This window comes from Glycine max, chromosome 9 (assembly GCF_000004515.6).
Source record: "Glycine max cultivar Williams 82 chromosome 9, Glycine_max_v4.0, whole genome shotgun sequence".
NCBI classification, from domain to species: domain Eukaryota; kingdom Viridiplantae; phylum Streptophyta; class Magnoliopsida; order Fabales; family Fabaceae; genus Glycine; species Glycine max.
Genome location: NC_038245.2, coordinates 18,156,669 through 18,179,673, shown reverse-complemented (window position 1 = coordinate 18,179,673; position 23,005 = coordinate 18,156,669). Strand labels below are relative to the sequence as shown.

The following is a 23,005-nucleotide window of genomic DNA, read 5'->3' as shown; positions in this document are numbered from 1 at the left end:
AAAAATTATGATATTTTGACTCTTATTTCACTACTATAAATTATACATTTAACATCGCTACGTTAACATCAATTATCGACAAAATTAATGTTAACACAAACATGGTGGCATACTTGTAATTAAGACCAGTTTGTTAACATCGGTTCTTTAAAAACCCGATGTTAACATAGCATCGTTAACATCGGTTCTTTAAAAACTGATGTTAATGTAACAACTCGTCTTGTCGCTACGATATTAACACTCTAATGTGCGCTAATTTTAATTTTTATAAAAAGAACTCCCTTAATTTACTTATGAAAATAGAAGTAATTTTTTTTTGTCCCAACATACATTCATCCAACAACACGCCATTAATTAAGTGAATATGTATAATTACATAAAAACAATAATTTGGTACATGTCATACAACTAACGAAAATTAAATATGTTCATAGATATAATTAAAATCTCAGTTTTACATCTTTAACTCAACAAAATAAAACTTAAAAACCAACTACGGAGGAATTTATTACAAAACACAACTCTCTCCAAAATAACGCCAACGTCATCACGTCGGCTCTTCACCAGAATTTTACTCCCTGCACCCTGCCACTGTCATTCTGCTCCCACGAACAAGGTTCGTGATCATCACAGGTATCAACCACACGATACAAAATTGCAAGGGTGAGTTCATTATAAAAAGAACCAATACCAATTCCAAATAACCACAATTAGCAGGGAACATAGGCAAACATGATGAGCATACACAACAATCATTATTCAACACTCATATCCAACAAATATTCATCATCCACATCCAACAATTACTCATCATCCATCCATGGACCCAATCAAGACGGCACAGAATGATGCATGCACCTAACTCAACACTCAGATGCAATGTGGTACGTACCAACAACAACCAAATCTCAGGAAATAGCCTAAGCGTGTCCACACGACACTCTCACTTAGGGAACTGTGCTGAGTTTGTTGAGACCACCCGGTTGTGCACGTAACAGTCCCCTTCCCATAGGTGATCAACCTGGGAGCCCAAAGGTGTTCCCTACCAGGTGACACCCCCTAGTATAAAGTACACTTGGTCACAGTTACTCTATTTCCTGTTTTGTATGAGCTATGATCATGACTAAAAGTAAGTGTCAAGACCATGGACCAATTAAAGCGCCTAGCATCCCTCAGAATGCTTAGATTCTCTAACCATGATAGTTACCCACGTCTGGGCCATCCGACAAGGTCAGTGCACTCTACCCCCCATGACATACACTCCATACGACGTACGATCGTGGCCAAAAGCTAGTGCCAAAGACCCTGGAAGGTCAGTGCACAATGCCCCCCATGATCATACACAACATCCAACGTATGAACGTGGTCAAAAGCTAGTGCCAAAGACCCTGGAAGGTCAATGCACAGTGCCCCCCACGAACATACACAACATGCGCATGCCAATGCATTTCCAACATCAATCAACATTCCATTTCCATGTCATTTTCAGCATAAATATCATCTCGTCTCAATGACGTTATCAACAACAACAACAACCTCATTTTATATTCACATATTCATCAATAATAACAATTCATGTTGACATGGTCTTTATTAACAACATCATCTCAAATCAATATCATCATAATTATCACTATCATCACATATCATTTAAAATCCTCAATAGCAACATCAACAACAGATCACATTTCGCACATATATATATACATATATCTTTCACGCTTGAGATTCACACTCACGGTCTTCAAACAAACACAACAATATCATTCATCACAATACATACATACATACATACATATATATATATATATATATATATATATATATATATATATATATATATATATATATATATCGCATCCCATTCGTCAAAACATAATTTTCTTGAAAGAAAAATCAACATGCAACAGGAACAGGCAGATATCCTTATAGCTAGGTTCCCTAACCCTAACTATGGTGTTAAAACGGTAAATTTTATAATAAACTCCCCTCACCTATCGTGAGCTACCTCGCAGGTTCCTCGTCGCGTCACTTGAAGATTCTTTTTCGTCCTTGCTCGTCAATTCCATGCAAGCCTCTACCATACCAAAACGAAGGAGACTTAATATGGATTTCAGAAAACAAAGCTAACAACAATGCTCTGGGTCAAACACCCATGTTACTTCATGAAAGAGCTGAGAGCATTTCGGGTTTTACAAAGGGATATCATTTGGAAATTCCGACCACGCCAATGTGACCGGGGTTCAGTGTAGGTTACGAAAATAACATGCATTTCATGAAAAGATAACGTTTACAAAGTCTCTTTCTCTAGGGTTTTTCAGAGGAAACGTAAAACATGCAATGGTGGTTCCAAAGTCAGAAAAGATACAAAGACAAGCTGAAACTAACAAGAAACAAGCATAGAACCATGGTTACCTCGAAAGAAAATGAAAGGTCAGATTAGGGTTTCGTTCTCTACCGAAACTGCAAGCCAAGTTGAAAGATTTTGCTTCGGTCGAAGGGTTCCTCTTAGTGTGGGGTTGCAACGGAGAACAACGGCGGTTTGTGGTGGCTAATGGTGGCTGTGGGTGATGGAGAAAGTGCTTGGGACATTGTAAATGGCTTTGGAAGAAAGAAGAAGAAATGGTGTTTTTCCTAAGCTAGACGAAAGCAAAGGCTGAAAATGCTCAAGTGAGAAATGCTCTCAGGAACGGAAGCTTCGCGCGTACTCCAGACATCTTCCCATAGATCTCAACGGTCAGATATTGGTAAATTGTCTTGTGAAGCTGCAAACCAAATTTTGCGAAGATCCAACGGTAAACGAAGGCTGGGCTGTGTTTTTACCAAGACAGCTCATGTAGCTTCCTCAAGAAGCTTCATTAAGAGGCTTCCTCAAGAAGCTTCCTCGTGGCTTCTTTGAAAAGCTTTCTCAAGAGGCTTCTTTGAGAAGCTAGATCCTTATCTATCCATAGCCCTCTATTAACTAAATTAACCTCCTTGAAAATAATTACGGATAAAAATAACGCAACAAATATAATAAAACACCAAACATAATTATTAATATATATATATATATATATATATATATATATATATATATATATATATATATATATATATATATATATATATATATATATATATATATCAAGGTGTTACAGTTAACATGACGTAGCCATCATCGGTTTTATGAAAATCAATGTTAACGATGCTATGTTAACATCAGGTTTTTAACAAAACCAATGTTGTATTTTTAATTTAACTTAAAAATTGAAAAGCTTTTCATTTCGCGCTTTAGTCTCTCTCTCGTAGACTCTCCCTCACAAACCCTCCCTCAGGCTGCCGTCACCACCGTCGTCTCCTCCTGACCGTGCCACTCAACTTGCCATTAAGTGCCACTCAATCGTGACTGTTGCAAACCGCAAACCTGCAACTATGCTACTCCATGAGTTCGTGTTTGTCACTTGTGCGATTTAGGTACGTGGGTGCTCAAACCTTTCTACCTTTAGAATGTTAAAATCAGGTTCGTGAGTTGGTTTTGTTACTGGAATGGTGAGTTCATAGGTTGTCCAGTGGGTTTGCGAGTTCGTTGTTCTGTTTGCTGGATTGGTGAGTTCGTTGCTGGATTGGTGGATTCTATAAGTTTTTATCATTTCCTCTTTAACTTGTACTGATTTACTGAATCTGTTGTTGACTCGAATCCATGATTTAAAGGCTTTTAATTGAAAACCGTGGCTGTTTATTTTGAAATGTGTTACTACTATTTGTTAACTTGTCCATTATCTGCGTCTAGGGATCTTGTGTAAGCCTATTGGCATCCCTTAAGAGAAAGAGGAATAGAATGAAGTATGAGTTTTGGAATATAGTTCGATAGGGATATATATGATTATAAAAGGACGTAATTTCTTTACTAAGGCATATTGGTTTGATTTGGTAAGTTAGTAGCAGTTCTGAACATTGGTAATGTATTCGTGGCCAACTATAAAACTTAGGAAGTTAAAATAATTTTTGGCAAATGTGTGAATTCCATATTGTGATAAATGTGCCAGTGTTTGTTAACTTATGGATGTCATTCATCCAAATTTGGAAGAATCCAAAATTCATCATGCCTTTAAAGCAGTTGAAACAAGTACCCTGATGAAGTTTGGCATGGTTTCATTTGACTGCTCTCATTCATGATACGCAACACACATATGAAGTTTATTTAAGTATACTACTTAGTCATATATACTGCTTTCACCAATTTATATACTTTTTTTATATATGCACACCAATGTACATATACTTGGATGCCTATGCGATGTTAAATAGCATCAAGTGCACTTCCTCCAATGGGCCAGTGAGGAAAGCAAATTTCGCATCTAATTGGAACAAGGGCCAACCTTTAGAACTATGACCATGCCTTCTACTCTGGCAAGTAGCTATATTTGATTATGGATGTACAAGGTGCTTTAAAACTTCTCTTATTTCCATGCTAAGGGCCATGGCTTCATATGCTTCTGTTTTTCTATTTTCAAATCTGAAGGACCATATAGATATCAATTATCAACAACAAAAAAGTATGGTTCATATATTCATTGAATGATCATTATTGAAGTAATGTTATTTTTATTTTGATGGACTTTCCTCTTATTCTTGAAAGATTTCAACTCTCGAATTTGTTTTAGTTATTGATGGACTTTCTATGTTCATTGTTGAACCTCATAGAAGTCATGCTTGCCATGTGTAGGTTGTAGCCTTAAGTAGACCTATAAATCCAAAGATTTTCACTCTAGCTGTTTGCCATGTGTAGGGGTGTTCCAATTGTCTTCTGACTATGAATATTCATGTGTATTAGCAAGTCAAACAAGGATCTTAGATTCTTAATGCTTCATTTAAATATAAATTCTAGTTTTGCAAGTTGTGGTTAGATTTGATACTTAATCCAATCTTTTCGTGACATTTTTTAGGTTTGTTAAATGTCTGGTAAATCTAAACTTTGACCTTTTTTGCTGCAGCTTTTGTCACTTAAAGAATCCGAGAAGCTCATCCAATGAGGTTGATCCCTTAAGTCTATCAAGTAGTAAATACACATATTAGTGTTACCTCCATCCAGGTATGTTAACTTTCAATAAAGTTTGTAATGTGAGTTCATTTTGCTCTTTTAAAAGTTGAAATATTCTTCTTCCTTCTTCATAACTACTTCCAAATGTTGTTCGAGAAATAACATCACTAGCCAAATTCTTAAAGAAAGGCCATATGTCTGTTTCACTCGATCCATCTGAAGAATACATTCCCTCCCATTTGCTAATCAGATCATCACAATTGTATGCTTTGAACATCAGAAGCTCAAACATTTGATATGCATTATCCCAATTTTAGATGTGTGTTTTGTTTTCAATCACAATAAGATTCAAGTTTCATTTCTTGATAGCTAGCTTTATCTAAACTTAATTAAATTGATCATGAACTCGAATACTCATCTTTTGGAATCAAAATTAAATACAATAGAGCGCACTTTCTTTCCCTTCTCCTCTAATCAAAACTATGATGGCACTCCACTATTGTTGCATTCGATAGTGTTAGTAAGAAGATGCATTTTTTTGTTTGTGGGTTAGTTAGGCCAAGCCCAACTATATCCCTTTGTGTAGTCATATCATCTGCAATAATTGTTGGCTGCACTTGCATCTTCTGTGCAGTCATATTATCTGCAATAACTGGAACCATGATTCATCAACTCTTATCTACAATAACTCTTGGTTGCTTCCAAATTCTATGCAATAACTCTAGTTGTTTGCCATTTGAACTAAATTACATTACATCTATAGTCCTATCCTTCCCCAGGAAAGAATGGTGTAAGCTAGCTAGCGAGCAAGCAAGCACTGTTTATAAGCCCCATTTCATTAGAGAATGTTAGGCGGATTTTTTTTTCCTTTCCATATTGTATATTCCAATTCACTAATCACCTTTTCCTAGCCTGCTTGCAATATAAGCACATAAAGGCTATGACATATTTTATGTTACTTTCCTGAATGACATCTCACTATTGTCTTGGATACATGTTGCTCACGCAGCTGCACCCATTCTCTATTCATTTTCTTTGTTGTCCAACTTTTGTCTTTTAGGCTGGAGTGATTGAAAGGTAGGAGAGGATAAAATTGGCTATCATCACCATGACTATTGTTGTTGTTGTTGCTTTGGTGTGAATTTGAACCAACTTGAGCAACTAGGAATGCTAGATCCTTATTTTCTAGAGCAGCAGCAGCTACCGCATTAGCATTACCAGGACTAGTAATAATAGCTTGGGGTGAATCCACTTGAGAAGCACTGTTATTGAATTCTGATGAAAGTGAACCACTTTCAATGTGTTGATCTAAGGTTTGCTTCATTTCTGATTTGTAGCAGAGGTTAGAGGTTTCAACTCATGACAAAGTGGGAAACAATGATGCAGCAATGTACATGTTGATGTAGGGCATCCATCTAACACAAACCCAATAGCTTTCTCAAAGCCCGATTCCACTAAAATTTTACCAAAATGATGCTGCCTTGCAATCTTAGGACTTATTGGAAAGTTGTGCTGCCTTAGAATATGACGATTTAAAGACCCCCTACCCCAACTGCAATATATAAAATTAGAAATAAACTAACACAAGCATATGACTAATTAATAAGAAAAGCAAAAGAGTGAACCACTTTTGTGCACTGCATGCAATCACAGATATTAACTCCATATTATCACAAGCATGGATGCTAAAAGTGAGTAACTGAATCAATATTTTCCAATGAAATATAACATATAAATATGATAGTTGAAAATTAAGGAATGCTTCTCCTAATAATTTGTTAGAGAGACACATAAAAGCAACACCTAATAAAATGGTAAAAAGATGCATACATATATTATATTACATTAATTCAATATCTGTGTGCTTTAACTTATTTCAATGTCTTTTCTCCATAATGTGAACCATGTATTTCTAGCAGATCAATAGATTATGGCTGGTTAAAATTTATTATTTCAAAGCCAAAAGAAACTTCATCATCAGACTTATGCATTGGCCTTTCATTATGAGAACCAATATGTCATAGAGTGGACATCATCTAGATTTATGGCGAATGTTGTGCTGCCTGTGGTGGTGTCTTGCACAACATTTATGGGGAATTCTTGTTAGAATTTTTGCTAGTCTTGGTGTTTTACTCATGAGTCACGATGAATAATGGGCTATTCTGCAAGGGATTCAACATAAATGGTCTAGAGGGTTGAAACTGATTCTCAAGTGATAGTGAGTCTCCTCAATCATGGATGATTTCTCACTTCATTCTAACTTTAACATTGTCACTCAAACAACAAGTTCACCTTTCAAGAGCCTTTGATGTCATTTCCTTAAGTGAATAACAAAGGGAATTAAGTAGCAGACACTCTAACTAAGTTTAATCATAGTTTTAGATAGTTAATGCAAGTTATTAATTTTGCTCCTAATATCATGTCAGCTGCCCTTATGGTAGATAGATCTGGTGTTACTTTCCATGAGGATATTAGTAATGCAACTGTATTAGAAATTAGAATTGGCCTAGAGTGGGAATTTCTTGTATACCTTTGTTTAGCATAGAGTTTGCATCGTGTAAAGGCATCAATGAAAAATTTTAATTTTAATTTTATCTTCTTTTAGCCTCTCTAAGGGTGGTTTTTTTAATCTATTTCCATGGCTTAGTTTTAGCTGTCTAACAAAATGATAGGGTAGGTCTTGAAAGATCAAAACAGATTCTAAAAATAAAGTGGCTTAAAAGTTATATTGGTGGAATTTAGAATATTATTTATAATGTCATTTAGCCTTTTTTTTAATTTGCTAGACACTAAATTGTGCTGCCGTACTATTTTCAGATTCCATTAGGAGTGATTTTAGCCATTCTTGATCATGCGCTCATTGTTGTTTGAAAAGTGGTCCTACGGTCATTGCTGGAAAGTCAATTGTGCTAAAGCCTCCAACTCAGGTATTTATACCTTTGATTCAAAAAGTACTTTGAAATTGTTTTTGTATGCATTACTTGTATAGTTGTAGAACTGTTTGATTTATAAGCACCAGTTGTTCCTGAGTACAAGACAGCTTGCAACAGCATCTTCAGCAATGCCATGAAACTAGTTTTTATTGAATAATTTGGAAAGTAAATAAGAAATAATCAATTGCAGGCCCAATACCATTCTTTGTTACATAAATTCATGTATTTGTTTGACTAACTAATCTAACATCTAATGAGTATTTGTCAATACTCCTCCCCTAAAGTTTCATTTTGTCGTAATGATAAATAACTTGGGGCTATTGACATAAAGTTCCAACCAATAGTGTTTCAACTAATTGAAGCATGGTGACCAAGCCATGCAGCCCAAAATTAACTTTTAATCCTCCTACTCTAACACGAAAATGTGATGTAAGTGTCTCTATTTTCTCTGGTATAAAGGTTTGTAGCAATGGAATATACCCTTCACCAAGCTTCCTTTTCTCTTCCAAACTAATAGGCTTCCTTCCTATTAGGCTGAAAGTGTATTTCTCTGGGACCACTGACCTGTTATCCTTGAAACCCACCTTGTGCTCTTCACACACACACACACACACACTCCTGCACCACAGCCCACAACTCAAGTCATGAGATTTTTCTCTCTGATTTTCTTCTCTCTCATATCTTTTTCTTCTCTTAATACATTATGTTGATCTTTAAGGACCTACCAATTTACCTGTATGATCAATCCAGCATCCAATTTCAATCACAACTCCATTAACACCTCATGGATTTTCTGAAAAGTAATTCTGAAACATCCCCAACAACCCATGGTTGAACACTGGCCAAATGATGACCCTTGTCCACAGTTCTAACCACTGAAACCAATTCAACGCCCTTTCCTTCCAAATCATATAACCTATCTTTTGGAGATGTTGTGAGTTTCTTGCAAGCTGATGCTAGCAATTGAAATTGCTCATGAGCATGGATGGAAGTGTTTATAGTTGGAGTGTGATTCAATCCTTGTTAAGTTAGCTTTTGAGAATCTGAGTGTTATCCCTTGGTAGTTGCATAATATATGGCAGAATTGTAGTGTCCCCCAAAGAAGGTGAATTCATGCTGCTGCAAATTGACGATAATGGTTATTATGGCCGCATTGGTTTAGTAACTCTTCAATATAGGAGTGCATGGTGTCGCTGATGATGTTTAGAATATGATGATCTTTTGCTACCCTCGAATGACCCCCTACACACGCGCACACACACACAGCCGCACACACGCACGCACATACAAAAAGACACACACATACACACACACACATAAAGACACAGACACACACACATACATACACATAGAGTCACACACACACACACACACACACACACACAGAGACATAGAGAGAGACACACACACACACACGCATACAAATGTTTGTTACCAATTATTTTTTTTTACTTATTCATTGCCATTAATGCCAACTGATATATGCTATACAAATTGTCTTCATGATGAATGCACCTTAGATTCCCGTTTGAGACTGAATGCAATGATTCTTGTAGACAGTTTGCATTAGTCATTGTATTTATTCTTGAATTATCTGTTTGGACAGTTTGGAGAAACTGGTATTTTTATGTTAGATTCATTCGTTAAGGTTATTATTATTTTGATTAATTTGATGAAATTTCGGTACAATGCATTTCAAGTTGTTCTCTGAGTGCATACTTGATTATCGGGAAATTAATTTCACCGATGTCATGTCGTGTACTTGGAGACCAATGTGAAATGCTGCCAAAATTTAGTCAAATGTTTAAAAATAATGCTAACCCTGACGTATGAAGCTAACATAAAAGACAATCTTCCTAAATGAGATAGGACCACACCTATAAATAAAAAAAAGTGAGATTTTCATGCATGGATTTGCTTAGATGGATCGAAGTTGGATGAATCAAAGTCGCATGAGCCCAGAATATGAGGATGGCGTCGAGCAGTTTTTGCAATTTGCTTTAGAAAGAGGTCGACCGAATGAAGAAGGAAAATATTATTGTCCTTGCATCAACTATTTGAATGGAAGACGACAATTACTTGACGACATACGAGACCATCTATTGTGTGATGGGATGAAGAAGAATTACACGACGTGGATATGGCATGGTGAAGTGACTGACATACAAAGTGGGTCCCAATCTGAATCGTTTGATGTAGAAATGGGAGATCACTTGGAGGACATGATTCGTGAACTTGGACAAAAGTGTTTTCAAGAAGCACATGCCCCTGTGTATGAAGGATTGCAGAGTGATTCAAAGAAGCCTTTGTATACGGGGTGCAAGAATTCCTTAACCTTGTTGTCTGCGGTGTTAAGTCTGGTTAATGTGAAGGCCAGGTATGGGTGGAGTGACAAAAGTTTCACCTCACTACTTGAGGTAGTGCACAATTTGCTTCCAGAGGACAACACGCTGCCTAAAAGTTACTATAAGGCGAAGAAGATACTGTGTCCCATGGGTATGGAGTATCAGAAGATTCATGTTTTCCCCAATGATTGCATACTCTACAGGCATGAATTCCAAGAAATGTCCAAATGCCCTGTGTGTGGGACTTCGCGGTACAAAGTGAAGGATGACGAGGAAAACAATTATGATGAAAAGTCACAGAGGGGCCCGCCAGCAAAGGTTTTGTGGTATCTTCCAATCATTCCAAGCTTTAAGCGTCTTTTTGCTAACGAAGACGACGCAAAAGACCTAACATGGCATGCAAATGGAAGGATTTCTGATGGAATCGTCTGTCATCCGGCTGATTGCTCCCAGTGGAAGAAGATTGATGGTTTGTATCCGGATTTCGGGAATGAGCCAAGAAATCTTAGACTTGGACTAGCCAGTGATGGAATGAATCCATATGGAACCTTAAGCACTCAACACAATTCATGGTCAGTTCTGCTAGTAATTTACAATTTGCCTCCTTGGTTGTGCATGAAACGAAAATACATGATGTTGTCTATGATGATATCGGGTCCAAGACAGCCAGGAAATGACATTGATGTTTATCTAAGTTCGTTGATTGAAGACCTGAGAAAGTTGTAGGACGAGGGGGTTTTAGTGTTTGATGCGTTTCGCAAATAGACGTTTTAAATGCGAGCAATGCTTTTTTTACCCTTAATGACTTTCCAGCATATGGGAATCTCAGCAGTTACAGTGTTAAGGGTCATCATGCATGCCCCATTTGTGAAGAAAACACAAGCTACATACAACTAAAACATGGAAGAAAAACAATCTATAGTAAGCATCGCCGTTTTCTAACACCCAATCATCCTTACAGACGACTGAAAAAAGCTTTTAATGGAAGTCAAGAGCACGATATTGCACCGATACCGTTGACTGGTGAGCAGGTATACCATCGGGTTCAACACCTGAATACTGTATTTGGAAAGACCCAAAAGAAGGATAAAAGTAAGACTTGCATATGAAAGAAGAGGTCCATTTTCTTTGATCTTTCGTACTGGTCTGATGTAGACATTAGACATTGTATTGATGTTATGCATGTGGAGAAAAATGTATGTGACAGTGTGATTGGGACGCTCCTTAACATTCAAGGCAAGATGAAGGATGGCTTGAATACCCATCAAGATCTAGCTGAGATGGGGATACGATCACAGTTGCATCCAAGGTTTGATGGGAAGAAAATTTACTTGCCCCCAGCTTGTCATACTTTGTCCAAAAAGGAGAAGATAAGTTTTTGTCAATGTCTTTGTTGGGTGAAGGTTCCACAAGGATACTCTTCAAATATTAAGAGCCTTGTGCAATTGAAGGAGCTTAAGCTTGTAGGGTTAAAGTCCCACGATTGTCACATGTTGATGCAACAATTGTTAGCCGTGGCTATATGAGACATTTTGCCAAACAAAGTCAGGTTAGCCATAACTCGCCTGTGCTTTTTCTTCCATGCCATATGTAGCAAAGTCGTTGATCCTGTCAAGTTTGATGAGCTGGAAAGTGAGGCCACAATTATACTGTGCCAGTTGGAGATGTATTTTCCCCCTGTTTTCTTTGACATCATGATTCACTTGATTGTGCATCTGGTCAGAGAAATCAAATGTTGTGATCCTGTTTATTTGCGGTAGATGTACCCGGTTGAGTGATACATGAAGATCTTAAAAGGGTATACAAAGAATATATATCATCCAAAAGCATCTATTATTGAGAGGTACATTGCAGAAGAAGTCATTGAATTTTGTTCAGAATACATTGAGAAGGCTAAACCTATTGGCCTTCTTAAGTCTCGGCATGATGACAGAGTGGGTGGTAAGAGTTCAAGAGGACTGCATGTGATCACTCCAAGTCTAGAAGATTTGTTACAAGCTCACTTGTATGTCTTGAATAACAGTAATGAAGTTTTGCCATACACACTTAAGCATGAAGCTTTAGTCAAACAGAATAATCCAAAAATGTCAAAGAATTGGGTGTTGAAAAAGCATAACAAGACTTTCTGTGATTGGTTTAAAGATACAATCTTTGCATATGAAAATGCTTCAGAAACATTAAGAAAGCTAGCAGATGGGCCTAAAAGAAATGTTATAACTTGGCAAGGATGCGACATAAACAAGTATTCATTTTACACAAAAGCATAAGACAAAAAAAGTACAATGCAGAACAACGAAGTCACCCTAAGGGCTAAATCTCAACACTTCGCAAGTGTGCATGATGTCAATTCCTGTGTAGCTTTCATCCCTTACTTTGGGTTCATTGATGAAATTTGGGAGCTTAACTATGTGAAAGGATGTGACTCTTCACATTTGAATTTGAATTTCAACGTTCAAAGGCACTGGAAATCGATTACCAAAACATTGTAATCGATTACAGCTTTTTGAAATTAATTGGAACGTTGTAAATTCAATTTGAAAACTTTTTCAAAACAATTTTTCTACTGGTAATCGATTACAACAATCTGGTAATCGATTACCAGAGAGTAAAAACTCTTTGGTAAACATGTTTTGAGAAAAATCATGTGCTACTCAGTGTTTGGGAAAAACTTTTTATACTTATCTTGATTAAGCCTTCTCTTGATTCTTGAATCTTAAGTCTTGAATATTGATCTTGATTCTTGAGATCTTAAACCTTGAATCTTAATTCTTGACTCTAAACTTTCTTCTTGAGTCTTGAATTCTTCTGGATTCTTATCTTGAACTCTTGAATTGTTCTTGATTCACTTGAGTTGTTCTTTGAGCTTTTTGTCATCTCCTTTGTCATCATCTTTTGTTATCATCATTGTTATCATCAAAACATCTTTGAATCACCTTTGATTCACCATGAAGCTTTGCTTCTACAATTAACATCGTCTAATGTAATTTTCTATTTATATATTTGATTTTTCTAGATTGATTTACATAAGTCATATAGTTATTTTTTGTAATGTTTATTAACCCTGGTTTTTTTGTATAAAGGATCATGGCTTCTCCACCTGGCTCGCCTCCTCCTCCTCCTCCTCCTCCTCCTCCTCCAGACGCATAAGCTTCATCGTCTGCCGTGAAGAAGACACACAAAGCCACACGTCTACGATCGTTGTCTACTAGACCACCTACTGCTACCGGCAAGGCTGACGATCCCCACAGGAAGAAATTAAGAACATATTTGGGGGTTGTGGCGCGTGATAAGGTAGACGTCACATACAAGAACTGGAAAAAGGTCCCCACTGCTCAGGAGGACTTGATTTGGGAGGATATTCAAGTATTTTTCTTTTCTTATTTGATGTACTTTAATTAATAGCCAAAAAATACATTATTGTAACAAATAAACCTTATTTGTTATTGTCAGACGAAATTTGACATCCCAGAGGCTTCTGACAGTAGGACGAAAAAGAAGTTACTTGAACATTGAATTCATTTATTGATAGTTGTTATTCATTGGATGTCCATCATCACATTAGGAAGTTTCATGAATAACTGGGAAGCAATACGTTTATTTCAAACAAATTTGATTTTTTATAATTTGTATTACATTATTAACTTATCATTTATTTCATCATGCAATATTTTAACGATCCTAGACCATTGGAGCCAGAGATATTAAAGGCGTTTCGGATCCAAGGGGCACAGTATTATCTCCGAGTTAGAGCTCAGAGCTAGGATTTAGGGACATTAAGTTTAGCTTAGTTTATTTTGGTTTAACATTTTTGTCATTTCCTATGTTATTTGAACATTGAATTCATTTATTGATAGTTGTTAATAATAAATCAATTATTCATTGTTTATTGTGATTAAAACTGCTTGAAAGCAGAATAAAATGTTTATTTGCTGTAAATTGGGTCTGAAATTACATTTTACAGGTACAATTTTGGGTTTATTGTAAAAACAAAAAGTTTATATAATAAAAACCGATGTTAATATAGTAAACAATATCGATTATTTAGAAAAATCAATGTCAACATACACCTTAACATCGATTTTTTAAAAAATCGATGTTGGTTATTTCTAATAACATTGGTTATTTATACATAACCGATGTTAATATACAAACGTTAACATCGGTTATTTATAAATAACTGATGTTATATATAACTAACTACAACAAAATAAGTGTATAGATGATGAACGTGCACATCGGTTACACATAAAAAACCGATGTTAATCTATTAGTTAACATCGATTTTTCTAGAAAATCGATGTTAATCTATTAGTTAACATCAGTTTTATATCAAAATCAATGTCAACGTTCATCATATATACACTTATTATGTTGTAGTTCTTTATATATAATATCGGTTATTTAGAAAATCGATGTTAGCATTTTTATGTTAACATTAATTTTTAAAACGATGTTAACAATAATACATTCAACATCGTTTTTAAAATCGATGTAGAATGTCGTAAATAACCGATGTTGAAAGTGTATTTTCTAATAGTATTTTTTTCCTCATAAATTTTTACACCTTCAAAATATTACTTTCTTTATTTTTTATTTAATTATTTGGGGATAATTAGAATGTTAATCGATATCACATATCGTGATATTTTCTATGTAAAACTTTATCCTATTCTAAATTTTCAACTTGCACAAAAATATTTAGTAGTTTTAAGCATAAAAATGTAATAATCACCTTATCTATTAAATTGTTGGGTAGTTTTTATGCATATTTATCTAATTTTCAATTTTGTTCATACTTTTTCAATCCGATGTTATAGTAAACAAACAAAATGAAATAGAAGCACGACATTTCTAAAATTTCGTAGAACAAAAATACACAAAAATTATTATAAACTACAATATATATCTTATTAGTTATTTGTCTCTAATACAAAATTAAAGATCTTGCCAATAAAATATTAGCATATTGTTTATTACTAATATAGGAGTTTGTTAATACTTACACGCCAGTCTTCTCCTTCATCAACAACAACCACCATATGAATGTTGATCCGGTCGCGACAATTTGATGTTAATTGTCGACAACTTTATTTTTCCTGTTATGAATACTGGATCTCGTGACCAAACAGTTTATCTGTATATGAATTATGCAAAACACCATGCATGTATAAAAATATATAAGAAATCAACAAGAATGCTTATTCAAAAAAGTCAATTAAAAATACAAAATCAACTTTCAAATTCTGTCATCCATGGGGACGATTGAAATACGCAAGAAATCCAACCTTGAAACTATTTGAAGACCAAATAACATAAATTAAAGTTTTGCACATTTTACTCCGGTGGAATTAGCGGATGACGGGGTTGAGATGTTTGGGGGATGCGTGCTCTTCTGAAAACGTGGGTTAGGATAGAGAAACCAGCATTTTACTTTCTTTTTTTTTAAAGACTTAGTGTTAAATAACAAGAGTATCCTTAAAAGATCGAATTCATTAAGATTAAAGATATGGTTGAGTTTTTTTGTTCATATATAATTTTTTGGTGTAGGCTACTAATTAACGCAAACCCTATAGGCTAAGAGAGGGGCTAGATAGTTGGACGGTGAGGAGACCCTTCTCATCACATGCTCTTCTGAAAACTTGAGTTAGAAGAGAGAAACATGCATGCTTTTATTTTTATTTTTAAAAAAAATTGATGTTAAATTGTAAGAGTATCCTTAAAAGAATTCATTAAGATAAAAGATATGGTTGAATTTTTTTTGTCAATAATTTTTTTTTTGTGCATGCTACCATGCACTCCAACTAAAAAATAATGTGTGCGGCGTAAAATATATATATATATATATATATATATATATGTGTGTGTGTGTGTGTGTGTGTGTGTGTGTATGTATATATATATTTCTCGACATTATCAGTTTTGAGGGAGTAGAACATGATATTATAAAAATGTATTTTTCTTAATTAAATGATATGAACATTTTATATTATATAACATGTAAATAATATGCGATTTCTTTGTTTCTTCTTGGAGTTCAATGAGGAGTATAAACGCATTTACATTTATATATAATATATAGGAGGAAGTATAATACAATTTTTTATTTTTTTACTGTTGTAATATAGTATTTTATAAATTCAAAAGTAGTGATATGTGACAAATAAGTTAACTTTTAGGAAATTAAAAACTAAAGTCTTGGAGATGAATGAGGTTTGCTAATATAGGCCAAAATTATATTTAAAATGGAACCAAATTTATATTATTTTTAAAATAAAAAGTTGAATTGGCTCTGTGGTAAAGTCTTTTTTCTACATTTAAATTTTACCTCCGAATAGAAATAGATTATGGGTTAAGAATGTGAATGTTGTTTGAGAAAATAGGTTATGTGATAATCTTTTTTTTTAATATTTGGTGAGACAATGAACTTTTCATCTAAAGTAAGCGTACTTTTACTTATCCGATTAGACTGGTGAATCATAGCTGGTATGTTGGTTTACTTTTTAAATCTAAATACAGGTTTAAGCATATTTTAAATTGTTAGAAAGTAGAAACTATGCAAATTTATGCCTTGATTTATTGCTTGTTGTCATCTACATGACTGTGTATACCGTTGTGGACATGATTTCCAGATTTAAGTTCATTTCAATTTGATGCCAATGCTTTTCTAATAGTCCAGAGTTAATGTTCCAGCAGAACCTACTATTCATTATAGAAGTTGAACCATGCATGTTAGACTTATAGCACCACTTAATCTATAAGGAAGCTGAAGCATAAAAGATTCAACTGTTAATATCGTATTAAATTCTTTGTTTATCAATACCAGTTTGTATTTAAAGTTCAGATTCAACTGTCAATATCGTATTAAATTCTTTGTTTATCAATACCAGTTTGTATTTAAAGTTCAGAATAATATCTAAACAACCCATCTATTAAGGAGCCACATGCAGTGTCTTGAACATACTGCGCGTAATATTCAGCTTAAGATGTCAGTCAATTAATTGTTTAATAAATGTCAAAGAAATATTAATCTTAATCTAAATTTTAGCACTTACATTTCAAATTCCATTGCTATTCACTTCATCTGTAGTTTAGATTTATTATTAATTCATTTTACAAGGTTTCTTATGTTTTCTTGTTCGCCAAGCTCCTACTATGTTCAAATGGACTATCAGCTTTTCCAAGTCAGACAAGTCACTAATTACTAAAATCAAACTTGCTATTTGGTAAAATTTAGTAAGCACCATGTTAGGCACAGGGGGTTAGAGCTAGACTTCGAGGGCCAGTAACGTCCCACAACCGAAAAAGGAAAATACTTGATATTTTTCATTGTCTTGCCTTATTACACAAGTCCTATATTTATAGCATAATTACAAATAACAAGTCCTATATTTATAGCATAATTACAAATAACAGATTTTGAAATTTGGCAGAACATGATAATAACAAAATGGTGGAAATGGATTCAGCAATTGGAATTGGCAGGCAAGCAAGGGACAAGGTTGCCAAGTCAGCATCAAGGCCATTAGAGGTAGTCCTTGAGGTACCCAGGTTTAGTGTTCTTTCCGTTGAGCCTCTCCTTTAGTGCACCCTTTTGCTCTTTCTTCATAACATCCCCTACAGCTTGCAAAAGCACCTTGTCCCTCAAGGTGATAAGTTGACTTCAATTGTTCCCAATCTTTCCAAGAAGTTTCTTCTAGCAAAAGACCTTCCCATTGGACCAACACCTGAAGTTTGGAGTTCGTGTCTTGGCGGGTACCCAAAATCACTAAGGGAACAATGATAGGTTGGCTGTCAATGGTAATGGTGGGTAAAGGCAAGGGAACACTGGGGTTCGTAGTGGAATGATGAAACAGTTTTAGCAATGAACACTAGAACACAGGGTGGATGCAGGCACCTTCAGGTAACTTGTAGGGCCCATAATACCTCGTAGCAAGCTTCGAATAAGTACTTGAAATGGTGGACTATTGGCGGGGCTGTAATTTCACCATAACCCAATCTCTTTCCGTAAAATTTATGTCCCTGCATTTCTTGTCTACCATTTGTTTCATCAGGAGTTGTGCCTTAAAAAACTTCTTTCGTATCACAGTAAAGACCTCCTCCCTGTTTTTCAGAAAATCATCAACTGCTTCAAGATTGAAGGTCCCAGTGATGTATTGCGGGATAGTAAAGGGTTTCTTGCCTAAGGTTAGCTTGTATGGCGATATTCCTGAACCTGAATGTATCAAGGTATTATAAGATCATTCCACCCAGTTCAAGAATTTTCCTCAAGAAGAAGGTTTCTTATGAACGAAGGCTCGAAGATATTGCTCAATGACACGATTGAGCACCTTTATTTGTCCATCTGTCTGTGGATGATACACAAAGCTCATCCTCAAGGTAGTTTCATTGAGTCGAAACAACTCTTGCCAGAAGCGACTAATGAACAAGGGATCTATGTCCAAGACTAAGCTTTGAGGCATCCCGTGAATCTTTCCCACGATGTCCATGAATAGAATAGCAAAAGAATGAGGAGTATGGTGGGTTGGTAGCATGCCCATGTGAATTCCTTTCGAAAACCAATCTACTACTTCCAAGATTGCGATATAACCACAAAAAGGTGGCAAGCCTACAATGAAATCAAGGGAGAGGTCCTCCCATGGCCGGGATGGAACTGGTAAAGGACATAGTAACCCCACCATTTTCTTAGTCTTATTCCTATACTATATAATTAATCCTAATTTTATTTGTTTTGGAATGATTCAGGAATCATTATCACTCACCCTTACAAGTTGTAGTTTGTAACGTCTCAAATTGTCAACTTGTCGACAACTCTCACACTACAACACTTCTTCACATGGTAACACTTCATTCAACTCCTTGTTGGTCAAAACCCTCCATCGATCAGATACCTTCGTAGGTAGTTCTTTCCAAGACCTCGACAATTTGTTTCGGCTGCTTTCAGGATCAATGACTATCACCACAAACCAACACAAGATTTTTTAGCATGCTTTATCCTCACTCACACGCTTTTTGGGAAACTTTCTAGAATGTCATTCATCCCATAACTAATACAAGCCAAGCATGTTTAATGGTGTAGTTCTTAAGTGATAGGCTATTGAAAAGTAGATACATCTTATTAGTATAAGTAGTATCAATTAATTTCTTTAAGTTATCATCAATTGCACAGTCTCATACATGTATAGGATCTCTCATTCTAATGTGATTTGATCTAGTTGTTACATGATTAAAATGGCCTAAGGAAAATATGTGAATTAGGTTCTTAAGTGATGAACTCTACAACAAAAGAGTAATTAATATGAGTGGATCTCTTCTTTTTTTTTTCTTTTCTTTGTCCTGCTATTTACATATCAAATCAATGTAAAGTACATTTCAAAAGTCAATTGTGGGTTCTCCTAGTGTCAGATTTCGTTCCACTTTCCATGGCAAGTTGAAGAGCTTGGCCATGATAAACTTGAAGATTTTGTTGACATTTATGTTGTGGCTTGCACTTGAGAAGAAAAGAGTAGCTTTCATTGCCCTTGCATAAGCCCTTGCCTGGATGCACTATCACCAAGTTAAATTTTGAACAAAGCTTAAGATAGAGAAAGCAACACATTATTTAAACTTATGAAGTTTGAACATTAGTAATTACCAAGTTAAATTTTGGAACAATGCTTAAAGATAGAAAGCAACACTTTATTTAGAGTAATGAAGTTTGAACATCAATTATTAATCTAGCTTTAATCAATAAATAGGCCTTAACGCGGAAATAGATAAAATTTGGTAAATGTCCAGTGCCAAGATTCCAAAGAAGACTTCAAGTCAACGAAGACATTCTTCAATTTCACACGTCAATCAAGGGCTAATGGTTTGTTAATGCATTTATGAGAGAAAATGTTCATAACAAACAAATCAGTCACTAGAATGAATGATTTAAGAGAAAAGAGCTTCTAAATCTTCTAGTTAGCAATAATTATTACCTGTGTTACAATTGTCCATTGCACATCTGGGGGGAGTTTAACAAAATCATCAAATTTGGTTCCTATTAGAATGGGAATTGCAGTCTGCAAGTGAATAACATGGACATCAGAAACTACAAAAATACAAATTAAGCAGCCAAATTAAGGTTAATTGCATTAATGGCATTGATTAAATTGCCATTTTGGCATATAAAACAATTACTCCGCTTAACAATATCAATAATCAATGCCGTTTTTTATTTGGTGTTAATGAAAAATTGACACCATGTATGTGTCCTAAATCATAATGGTCATTAAAGCTTTATGAAAAATAATGCATGTGCCCTGTCCTTATGTACTATTTCTTCAGAGCTTTCCCATGTGAAAAGAATTTGCAACTAACTCTAATCAGTGAAGGTATTAATTATCTGTACCACACAATGAATTCTTGTAATTTGAAAACCATTCACCATGTGAAATTGAATTTTGGTACCTGATTCCACTTTCTTGCTTTACTGTACCATCCAACAACACTGCAAAAAAACACCCAAAGTAAAAAATAAAGAAGTAAATATCTTTGCATTTCCTACCAAAAAGTTGGAACAGAAATTGAACACATAGACCATGAAGCTAACAGCTACCTATTCAGTGTACACCGACTGGTGAGATCAAACATAATCAAAATTGCAACTGAATCTTTACAAGCCATTGGAATTTGACAAATAGAACCTGGGTCACCTATATACATCACAGCAAAGAATACCTCATCAAAACTTTACTCAAAACTACAAACCCAGAAAAGCCATAAAAGAACATTTGAAAATTATAATTAAAAAAATGAAAAATTAATAAACATATTCGGAAAGGGAAAGTGAAACCAAATTCAGTCACCTGCAACATCCCATATACTAAACGAAATCCTAGCTCCTTGAACAAATAAAGTTTTGTCCATCAAATTAAGTCCCTTCATCTGCAAGCTCCTCTTTTCTTGCTCATCCCCTACATACTTGATCTGAGAATAAAACACACACATAATAAAAGAAGAACAATTACAAAAAAATTAATGAATTAGTTACAAATTTTGGCAACAAAAATGACTTTTTCAATACTAATTCAGGGGTCTAAAAGTTTTTTTAAAAAGTCATCTTTTTCTTGTAGTTGAAACTTGAAACTAGTACTATACATGACCAAGTATAAAAAATTACTCCTAATGAAAAATAGAAAAACAACCAATACTCATTTTAGATTAATGAAAAATGAATCAAAAGCTAGGAAGAAATTAAATTAAAACTTAAACCTAGTACTACAAAACGAGTTTTTCCAATATGGCAAACACCAACAGCCATTTTAGAAGAATGATAAATGAAACAAAAAGCTAGGAAGAAATTAAATTAAAACATAAAACTAGTACCACAAAACTAGTTTTTCCAATAAAGCAATCACCAAGAAAAAACAACCAACACCCATTTTAGATTAATGAAAAATGAAACAAAAGCTAAGAAGAAATTAAATTAAAACTAGTTTTTCCAACATGTCAATCACCAAGCAAAAACAACTGATACCCATTTTAGATTAATGAAAAATGAATCAAAAACTAGGAAGAAACTAAATTAAAAATTAAAACTAGTATCACAAAACTAGTTTTTCCAACATGACACAATCACCAAAGAAAAACAACTAATACTCATTTTAGATGAATGAAAAATGAAATAAGAACTAGGAAAAATTAAATTAAAACTAGTACCAGAAAACTAGTTTTTCCTACATGAATCACCAAGCAAAAACAACCAACACCCATCTTAGATGACTGAAAACAAAAACTAGGAAGAAATTTAATTAAAACTTAAAACTAGCACCACAAAATAGTTTTTCCAACATGAATCACTAAGCAAAAACAACTAACAACCATCTGAGATGAATGAAAAATGAAACAAAAGCTAAGAATAAACTAAATCAAAACTTGAAACTAGTACCACAAAACTAGTCTTTCCAATATGGCAATCACCAAGCAAGCTGATCTTGAGGTTGACCAAATCAGAGTCAGAGTCACAAGGGATGGTGGTGGTAGTGGTGGTGAAGGGGTGTCCATGCAAGGAGCCGCCTCCACCGTTGACGGTGGCCGGCGGTGGAGGGTCACGGAGGGGCAGCCTGAGGTAAGAAGGCCTTCCAAGAGAGCAGAGAAGGATCCTGTCCCAAATAAAACGACCAAGAAAGGACATGCTATGGAACAGGTTGCAGCGGACATTGACATGATGATGAACCATTCTGTTGCATAGTTGTTGAGTAGTAGTCGTTGTTATTCTTCTTCTTCTGCTCCTGCCAATGATTTTGGCCATGAAAAAAGTGTGGTTTTCTTCTGCTTCTCTGTTTCTGCCTCTGCCTTTTTTCTCAATGTTCATTCATAATAACTCTCTCCATTGCTTTGAGTTGTGCTGCGTGTGCCTTTACTTAGTTTGGTCCCATCACGCAGGCATATATTCTTGTGCATTCAATACTATATGTTTAAATTATTAAGTTCTTCATATGATATGTCTATTTCTATTTAGTAGAATTTGTACGTTGAAAATTGAAATTCTCTTGTGTTTGACAGTGACATCCTCTGTTGAAGGGAATAAAGCTTTTCTTATTGCTTTTGTTTTTTAATTTCGAAGGCTTAAACAAGATATAGATCGAACTTTTTCGCCGCTTTAATCCGAAAATTTCTTTATAATGCTATGGAAAAAAATTACTTATGCTTTATTTGGTGTATTCTCACTAGAAATACAT

General features: G+C 34.9%; 1 protein-coding gene across 1 annotated transcript; it reads right to left on the bottom strand.

Moving 5' to 3' along the window:
• Positions 1 to 19,429: 19,429 nt before the first annotated feature.
• Positions 19,430 to 22,710, bottom strand: LOC100813193 (septum-promoting GTP-binding protein 1). Its single transcript, XM_003533848.5, has 6 exons — positions 22,213 to 22,710; positions 21,131 to 21,251; positions 20,881 to 20,977; positions 20,733 to 20,772; positions 20,261 to 20,344; positions 19,430 to 19,835 (listed from the first exon to the last, which is right to left on the bottom strand). The coding sequence occupies exons 1-6, from the start codon at positions 22,636 to 22,638 to the stop codon at positions 19,671 to 19,673; spliced, it is 933 nt and encodes a 310-aa protein (XP_003533896.1). The 5' UTR covers positions 22,639 to 22,710; the 3' UTR covers positions 19,430 to 19,670.
• Between the last annotated feature and the right edge of the window lie 295 nt (positions 22,711 to 23,005).